At 42.7% G+C, this 9,915-nt stretch overlaps 1 protein-coding gene across 1 annotated transcript in view; it reads right to left on the reverse strand.

The window, feature by feature from the left end:
- GSTO1 (glutathione S-transferase omega 1) overlaps positions 1 to 7,659 on the reverse strand; it is a 14,551-nt gene extending 6,892 nt beyond the window's left edge. The window contains exons 1-3 of the mRNA XM_012803669.2: positions 7,265 to 7,659; positions 6,971 to 7,079; positions 3,231 to 3,453 (exon numbers count right to left, since the gene is read on the reverse strand). Coding sequence (XP_012659123.1) covers positions 3,231 to 3,453; positions 6,971 to 7,079; positions 7,265 to 7,298 — 366 coding nt within the window. The 5' untranslated portion in view covers positions 7,299 to 7,659. The remainder of the gene's footprint in view (positions 1 to 3,230; positions 3,454 to 6,970; positions 7,080 to 7,264) is intronic.
- Positions 7,660 to 9,915: the final 2,256 nt, after the last annotated feature.

Genomic DNA, 9,915 nt, shown 5'->3' on the forward strand with positions numbered 1-9,915 from the left:
CCCGGCTATTTTTTGGTTGCAGCCGTCATTGTTGTTTGGCGGGTCCGGGCTGGGGATTCAAACCCACCACCTTAGGTGTATGTGGCTGGCACCTTAGCCGGTTGAGCTATAGGCGCCGAGCCCGGAAATTTCTTAAAAGAAGTAGCTCATAGAATTGTTCAGAGGCTGAAGAAATAGGCTTGGAACAAAGATAGAACATTCCAGAATCATGGTGAGAACTGGCTAAGTGCCCACTGCTGTCAGTGCTAGCTGAGCACTAGATGCTACTCTGTGTTGCTGCCAGAAAGTGGACTCTTAGGTAACTAGTAAAGCTATTGACACTGAAGCCATTTCTACTCTGGAAGTTTACTGTGTAACCATTACTGTCAAAAGCCAGGAGCTCTGCCACCACTCTCACCAGCAGAACAGTAACCACACCAAGCCAGTTTCCTCATCTTGCTGATTTCTCAATTAAACCCTACTGTATGTGTCTGACAGGAAGAGCGTAGGTCACAAGCCTTGGCTCCAGGTGCAAAGAGAGCCAGGGAAGAGAATTTTTCTGATTTCTTCCAGAGAGAGCACCAGAAAACTGTTCAAAAGGGACTTATTACCTAGAGACTTGCCGATTGTAGCTTCAGAAATTTTGATGCTTGTGGTGGTGTTTGTGTTTTAATACTTCAGTCTCTGGTATCATGCCATTACAAGAGACAAAAGTACACTCCCAGTTGAAGTAAATAAGCACTTGTAGGGCTGGTGCAGTGGCTCACACCTGTAATCCTGGCACTTTGGGAGGCTGAGGCAGGAGGATCATTTGAGGTCAGGAGTTCAACACTAGCCTGAGTAAGAGCTAGACCCTATATCTACAAAAAATAGAAAAAATGGACAGGCCTGGTGGCATGTGCCTGTAGTCCCAGGTACTTGGAAGGCTAGGACAAGAGGATTGCTTGAATGGAGGACTCCGAGGCTACAGTAAGCTATGATGATGCCATTGCACTACCCAGGATGTCAGAGTGAGACTCTGTCTTAAAATGACAAAACAAGTACTTGTAAAATACAGGATACTCTCAAGAAGTCTCATTTGTGTCTGTACACCTTGCCTTCGTGGAAATTGAAGGTTATGGGCAGCCTTTCCACCCACACTTCTAAGTGGGCCTATCTTAGCTTTCATCTTGGTCTTTCCTGAAATGTCTGGTCCAAGTTGCTTTCCATATATCACTGCCTTTTGCAATGCTTTTAATTTATTTTTTATATGGCTTTGTTTTATCAAGTCTATAATGGTAAGTTCCAAAGCTAAATTGTCTTTACAGTCTTAGTTAGTCTCTGGGTCTCCTTTCCACTTCCTGGGAAAGAAAATGATTGGCTGAGATGTATGGGTGGGGCACACTTCTGGTCTAATAAGCTGTGGCCAGGAGGGCAGGGTCATGTGGTATATATAAGGCCATCTTTTTCTTAGAAGCAGGGAAGTAATGGTGGGCATTTCCAGCTTTACTTTTAAAGCTCATTTTCTTTCTTTCTTTCTTTCTTTTTTTTTTTTTGAGGCGGGGCAGGGTCTCACTCTTTTGCTTGAGCATGAGGGCAGTGACATGATCATAGTTCACTACAACCTCAAATTCCTGGGCCCAAATGCTTTGGCCTCAGCCTCTTAAGTAGCTAAGATTACCATTGCATGTCACTATGCCTGGCCAATTCTTCCACTTTTTGTAGAGATGAGGTCTTGGTAAGTTTCTCCCGCTATTCTTGAACTCTTTTTTTTTTTTTTTTGAGACAGAGCTTCAAGCTGTCCCCCTGGGTGGTAGAGTGCCATGGCATTACAGCTCACAGCAACCTCCAACTCCTGGGCTCAAGCGTCTCCTGCCTCCGCCTTCCAAGTAGCTGGGACCACAGGCGTCTGCCACAACGCCCAGCTATTTTTTGGTTGCAGCCGTCATTGTTGTTTGGCGGGTCCAGGCTGGGGATTCAAACCCACCACCTTAGGTGTACATGGCTGGCACCTTAGCTAGTTGAGCTATAGGCACCGAGCCTATTCTTGAACTCTTGACCTCATCTTCCCACCTTGGCCTCCCAAATGCTAGGATTACAGGCACAAGCCACTGTGCCCAGCCTTTACAACTCATTTCCTTTCTGGACTGTACTATGAATCTCGTTACTATTTTTTTTTTTTTTAATTCTCCAACATCTTTCCATTTTCTTTGGCAGCAGCCACCTCTATTCGTTTACCCTCATCTTACTAAGCCAAATGACTCCCTCTTCCTTTCCCACCCACTTTCCTTTACAGTGTCTCAAAAACAATATGGTCTCCCTGTAACTCTCTCCCATCTTCTAGGTACTTATTGAGCCATTTCTTTAAAGAAAGGATACTCTTTTACATGTTGACTATACCACGAAGGTAACAATATTATAGGGACGTAACTGGACACTGCTGTTCTTGGTGTCTAAACACACATCTGCTTGTCATTTCTTAGTTAATACTAATTAAACTAATCCATAGCATTGACGCTAAGTAAGATACAGGTCTTCTGCAGGAATGCCACTTATTCATTCAGCTGTAGAGTTTCTGCCAACACATAGCAGATTTTAACTGCTAGACTGTGGCTATAAGGACAAGAGATAAAAATGGAATAGTTACTATGTGTCAAGATTCTGCTCTAGATGTTTTATATTGATTTTTATCTTATCAGGTGGGAACAACTTTACAAATGATGAACTGAAACAGAGAGGCAAAGTAATTAGTGACTTTCTCAGAGTCACACAACAGAAAGTAGCAGAAGCCAGTCACAAACCTAACCAGTGAGCAAAACACAGCACTCACCCTCCAGCAACTCCCAGCCCCAGTGTAATACACAGGCAAGAAGTCAGGCATAAGTGAGCCCACAGGGGACTCAGAAGCTGGACCACTAAGCAGCTAAACTTCTGAAAGCAGCAGTGTGTGCAGACACATGAGATGACACGAAGGTAAGCAGGCAAATTAAGAGGGAAGAATCTTCCTGCAAGAGTTGAAAGCAGTGAATTTAGCGATTCTGAAAACATTCAGTGTGGCCAGAACATAAAGTGTCAGGAGAGTGGAGAGGGATTAACTTTGGAGAGGCAAACAGGAGCTGTGGTATGAAAGGGCTTGCAGGATATGTCACAGCCGACAAGAACATTTTTCTGTTTTGTTTTCCTCTCCCAAAACACTGAACCATAAATGGCAATACTGATTTAGTTTTAAAAAGCAAAGATTTGTCAAAAGATGAAATTTCTTATACACACACCTTAGAAAATAACTCAAAGACCATCTTCTGGCAAGCTTTCTCATAGGGGTCCTCTGGTAACAGCTTCTTCCCTGGGTAAGCTTCATCCAGGTACTCACAAGTGATGGCAGATTCGTAGATCAGTTGACCCTTACTGTTTTCCAGAACTGGCACAAGGCCTGAGGGATTCTTCTTAAAGAACCACTCAGGCTTATTTTTCAGATTGATATTGATGACTTCATGCCTGAAAGATAGATGGAAGACTATGAAGAACAGGAAAACATTTTTTTTGGTACATCGGAATAAATCCTCCCTTGCCCTGCTGTCTATTTAGCTGATCAGACCCCCAGTTTAGGAGTCAGCTCTGCCTTGATTCCTTCCATTCTGGTCTTTGATTTTATGACAATTTTAGAGTTTCTCTAAGTGGCATCATGCAGTATTTGTCTTTGTGTTTGGCTTATTTCATCTAGCAGATGAACTTTAAGGTCCATACGTGTTGTCATATATTGCAGAATTTCCTTCTTTTAAAATAGTATTCTAGGCTCAGTGCCTGTAGCTCAGCGGTTAGGGTGCCAGTCACATACACCAGAGCTGGCAGGTTCGAATCCAGCCCGGGCCTGCTGAACAACAATGGCAACTACAACCAAAAAATAGCTGGGCGTGGTGGTGGGCGCCTGTAGTCCCAGCTACTTGGGAGGTTGAGGCAAGAGAATCGCTTATGCTCAAGAGTTTGAGGTTGCTGTGAGCTGTAACGCCACAACACTCTACTGAGGGCGACCTAGTGACACTGTCTCAAAAAAAAAAAAAATTAAAACAAAATAGTATTCTATACACCACATTTCTTTATCCATTCATCTGTCAGCAGATGTTGACTTATGCTACTGTGAAAAGTGTTGGAGTGAACGGGGCATGTTAATATCTCTTTGAAAACCTGATTTCAATCCTTTTGGATATATACCCAGTAGTGGGATTGTGGAATCATATGGTAGTTTATTTTTAATTTTTTGAAGAACAGAATCTGCATCCGGTTTTCCACAGTGGCTGTGCTATTTTACATACCCACCAACAGTGTGCAGGGCGCTCCAGTTTCTGTACGTCCTTGCTATCACTTCTTGTCTTTTTTAAAAATTACAGTTATCCTGACAGGTAGGAGGTGATACCTCATTGTGGTTTTGATTTGCATTTTCCTGATGATTAGTGACAATAAGTATTTTTTCATATAGCTGTTGGCCTTTGTACATCATCTTGGAGGAAATGTCTTTTCAAGTCCTTAGCCCATTTTTTAAATCAGATGATTAGGTTTTTTGTTATTAAGTTGTAGAAGTTCCTTATATATGTTGAAGATTATTGCCTTACCAGAGAGTTTGTAAATATTTTCTCATTCCATAGGGTGCCTTTTTACTCTGCATCCCTTTGTACTCTGTTTATTTCCTTTCTGTGCATAAGCTTTTTCTTTTGTTGCAGTCCCATGTGTTTATTTTTGTTTCTGTTGCCTTTGCTTTGGTGTCCTATCGATGAGATTACTGCCAAGACCAATGTCACAAAGCTCTTCTTCTGCACATTGGCTTTTTTTTTTTTTTAATCTGCATTTGCCCAATGTGTTGTCAGCTTAGAGTCTACATTTGCCGTTCCTCTTCTTCCAGATCTTCCCGGGTCAAACACACATCCTCTGAGAGGCCCTCCCTGACCACAGCTCCGCAGCTGTTGGAGGTCAGAAAACTGCTCTCCAAGGGAGAACAATCATCTTGTTTCCCTTTCTCCATTCAACTGATAACATACCTAAAATTACTTTGCTCCCCTATTTACATGTTCATGTAAGTCACCTTCCTAGAATGTAAGCTTCATGACAGCTAGGATCTTCTGTGTCTTGTTCATGTTAATAAACACACACACAAATGAGCAAAATTTTAAATAGACATAAATTTTAAATGGAAAAAATAAAAACTGTTTCAGATAGGGACTCAGTAAGTATTTGGGGAATGAATGAATAAAATAGGTGGAAATGCCTCAAAATTGGCAGTAAGATATCCCATTTTGGGCTAAGAAGTCTTTTAACTATAAATTAAACTAATTGAATTGTGTCCAGTACCCACTACATGAGAACCAAAATGATAAAATTCATTTTGCTAACCTGAACAAAAAGTTCTTTGTTCTTTATAAAGATATTAAAGAATCCTAAAAATCCATGCACAAAATAAACTTTCAGTTTAAATATCCATGTACTGTTAAGTTTTTTAAAACATCGTCTGGGCAAATCATACACAATAAACCAAGAAGGAAGAAAACAAGTGAAGTCCAGGCTACATTTAGATCACTACTTGGTCTCTCTATTGTGCCTGAGAGATTGTAGAGGGAATAAGAGAAAGGAGCTAGGTCCACATAATTGTCAAAGCTGGATGTGTTCAATAGAAGAGATTCCTCAAAGCTAGGATGCATAATACCAGTATCTTTCATCTCCTGTTTCCATATCCATAGCATTTAATTTGAGGATTTAACATGTAATCCCTCACGGACAATGGAATAGCCAGTTTGAACACTAGCATAGGTGTGTGTATGTATTAAAAGATTCACATACCCACAGAATACAGGCCATTCAGCTACCAGCCATTGCAAGCCAAAGGTCTTTGGCCTGCTGCCAAAGAATTCTCAACATTTCTGAAAATTTGTATTATGGAAACAAAAGGTAGACCCTGGGCCTTTGTGAAAAAGTTTCTCAGAACACACATGCATTTTGGTAACCTGGCAATAAGTCAAGAGACCTGCCAGGACAAGTGGGAAGTTGCACCTTTTAGAGAAATCCATGCTTTGTTAAGTTACATAACATGGTAAAAATCTAGCATTTTGCCAAAAAAGTCTCCTGGGGTTCAAACTTAAAAATGATCCATGAATGTAGTAGACTTCTGTTGTTTGCACTATCTGGAAGCTATTATCACCCTCCCCCCCCCACTCTTGTGGTAAAATAATTTCATTTTTCTTTTGGAACATTGTCCCAGTAAGTAAAGCAGGGTTGTTTTCAAACACGAGTTCTAGAACAGGGCACATAACCCAGCCTGTGGAATACAGTAAGACCTTGTTTCTAAAAAAAAGTTGGGGGGCAGGGGACTAAGTTTTAAACTTCCACAGAGCCTTCCACACCACAGGTATCTAATAAACGTTCAAAAGACATCCAAAAGTCTCTATAGAGGAAGTAGTCTCAATGGAGACTTGGTGTCAGAGAAAACCCAAGTGACTTTCGCCTATGTCCTGTGGATGACCCATAGATCAAACAGTATGCTGGTTTTGAAACTGAGGCTTTGCAAAAGAATGAATTTTTAGGCACAGACATTTCCCTTTGATTCAACCGATAACCCATCTGCAGGAATATTTACGGTAAATGTAGAGCTGTGCTAGAAGGGCCAAAGACGGAAGTCTGTATTGGGGTAAATTATTTGGGAGGGACCACATGCTCAGAATTAGTAGCAAACGCTATGGGATAAGCCGGACAAGAATGGAGAATCACAGAAGGGCGAAAGCGAAAGGGCACTGGCCTAGGAATCCAGAATTTATCCCTAAAAGAGCTGCTGCCAGTCTTTAGGCAAATCAGTAACTTTACTGGCGCCTCAGCTTCTCTGATCCATTAAGTGGCTGGTTAAATAAGTTGTTCTACACCGTTAGAGTCTGCGGCATTTTTTTTTCCCTGGGAAGAGGGCCCGCATTTGGTGTGTCCTCCTCCTGTGGCCCTCCCTGAGGCTCCAGGAGTGTTCCCCTGCATGAGTCCTCACCGGATTCCCTTGGCCTTCAGGACTAGAAGCGTCCTCTTAGCAAACGGGCAGAACCTCATGCTGTAGATGCGGATGAGACCCTCCGGGACAGGCCCCGGGGGCGCGCTTCCTGCGGGGAAGAAGCGAAGGCCTTTAGGAACTTGGGAGAGGTCGGGGCCCCCAATATTCCGCCGCCCCCCGTCTCCCACCGCAGCCCGGCCCGTTCCCCTCCTCTGGGGCCCTCCGGGGCGGCTCGGCTCCCCAAGCAGCCTCAGTCGGACATGCTGCAGTCGCCGAGATCACCCTCCTCCTCACCCTTCGCCAGGCTCCTGGCTGAAGTCTCGGACATTGTGGCGCAGCGCGGACCGACCTCGGCCGGGGCAGGCTCTGCGGTTTGTGGGCGATTCAGGAAGTAGATCGGCCCTGGCTTCCTTCCTGCTTCTCTCCTTGCCTCCCTCAAAAGTGCCGGCCTCGTGCGGTCACCAGCTCCGCCGCGCCCTGTGCCCGGGACCCTGCCCTACCCGGCGCGTATGCAGGGAGCCCCGCGGGTGACCGCGACCGGCGCGAACAGTCTGTCTCTCCCGCTCTCTGAAACACGGAAGCTCCGGCCACAGCAGCCTGAGCGCCTGGAGGGAAAATGCGGCCGAGAAGCCCATCCGGATGCGCCCGGACCCAGGGTCGGCCTTTACGGTTTTATGGGGTATCCCTTAAAACAAAGGCAGGTGCCTATTGTGCCAAAGTGTGTCCGCGGAGAGATGCACGGAATCCAGTGACTATGTTTTTGCTTCTCTTTGGTTCCGATTTGTGGTTCCAGGGGTTCTCATGAATCGGTGTAGTATTGGCAATAGTTACACGTGGAGGCTGAGGCATGTTTTGTCATACAGAACAAATTCTATTACTCCTACGTTTGTGTGTATGTGGGTCCAGATATAAACGGAGCCTGATGCCAGTTCTTTACTTTGACAACTGGATGAATATTGAAGATCAGAATTTAAATATTTTTAATTTAAAATAAAAATTTTAGAGTTAACCAATTTTGATTTGAATTTTTAATCTTCAATCTTATATTTGACTTTTATATTTCAAGAACTAATTTAAAATAACTGAACAACTAATGGTTTATGGGTCTCCATTTACATTCTTGTCTTAGAATTAGCAGTGGGCCTATCCTTAGTCCCCTTCATTAAAGCATTATTCAAAACCTTCCGTTCAGTGTATTATGTGCTTGCATGTTAATGTACACACTTCCACATTTCAATCTAGTGTAGTCATTTCAGCATCAGGAGCAAGGTAAGCAACTTGGGACAAGAAATTAAATATATACTGCATACACACACTAAAGATAACTTAAAGGCTAAAAATAAAATCTTAGGGCCGGGGACAATGGCTCACACCTGTAATCCTAGCACTCTGGGAGGCCGAGGTGAGTGGATTACTTGTGCTCAGGAGTTCAAGACCAGCCTGAGCAAGAGCCAGACCATCCCTACTAAAAATAGAAAAACTAGCCGGTTTTTGTGGTTAGCGCCTGTAGTCCCGGCTACAGGGGAGGCCAAGGCAAGAGAATCGCTTAAGCCCAAGAGTTTGAGGCTGCTGTGAGCTGTGACACTACAGCACTCTACCAAGGGCGACATAATGAAACTGTCTCAAAAAAAAAAGAAAAAAAAAAAAAAAAAAATAGCCAGGCATTTGCCTGTAGTCCCAGCTACTCTGAAGGCTAAGGAAAGTGAATCGTTTGCGCCCAGGTGTTTGAGGTTGCTGTGAGCTATGACTCCAGGACACTCTACCGAGGGCAACAAAAAGTGTTTAAAAAAAAAAAAAAGAAGAAGAAGAAGAAAAGAAAAATCTGAATCTGTTAGAGTAAATGCACAAAATAATAACATTCAGCTGATTTCACTAACTGGCCAAAGATCCCATAAAAATGTAACCTCTTCTCATATTCTTTACTCTAAAACTTTTGGAAATTAAAAATGATTTCCTATTCTTTTCTAGAAAAATATTCTATTTAAATTAAATGCCCAATTCACTTTAAAATTTTCAAGTTAGCACATCTCTTAAAAAGAAAGCTTCTTAAGACAATTAGAACTACCTGGGTTCAAACTCATTTGAGAGTTGTGAAACTTCAGGGGAAAGTCTCAATTATTCTATTTATACAATAAGTGTAATATACATGTTTCATAAGGATTTAAGATGCCAGGCCCAGAGTAGCAGCTTAATACAAGTTAGCTGTTATTATACAAACTGAAGGGGATAGGGTAGCAGAGCAGAGAGAAAAACCTGTGCACAAGGCCTAAGTTTGAGATTCAGGATGACCCAGGTTTAAACACATCTCTGCCACCAACTAAATGTGCAAACTGAAGTCTCCTACTCACTTCTCTGAGCCCCACTTTCCTATATAGCAGTGTTTTTCAACCTTTTTTATTTCGTGGCACACTTACTATAGTTAAACTTCTGCTGTACACTTAAATTATGTTGATTTAAAAAAGAGTAAAAACATATATTTACTGAGTTTTGAACTTCTTTTGAAAATAATTTATTCTTTAAAAACTTTTGTGGCATACCAATTGAAAAACACTGCTATATAGAATGGCTGGTGGGAGGATTCAGACTTTATCAAGTTCCTAACACATAATAAGAATTTAATAAATTATGCTTTGTTATATCACTACTATGAAAGGGTAAGTTACCAGAGGATAAATACATACTTCCTATCCCAATAGGTTATTCCTTTGCCTTAAAAACACCCATTATTGGTGGCGCCTACAGCTCAGTGAGTAGAGCGCTGGCCCCATATACCGAGGGTGGCGAGTTCAAACCCCACCCCAGCCAAATAGCAACAAAGAAATAGGCATTGTGGCAGGCGCCGGTAGTCCCAACTACTTGGGAGGCTGAGGCAAGAGAATTGCCTAAGCCCAAGAGCTGAAGGTTGCTGTGAGCTGTGATGCCACAGCACTCTACTGAGGGCAACA

Source organism: Otolemur garnettii, unplaced genomic scaffold, assembly GCF_000181295.1.
Source record: "Otolemur garnettii isolate 467f Iridium unplaced genomic scaffold, OtoGar3 scaffold00021, whole genome shotgun sequence".
NCBI classification, from domain to species: domain Eukaryota; kingdom Metazoa; phylum Chordata; class Mammalia; order Primates; family Galagidae; genus Otolemur; species Otolemur garnettii.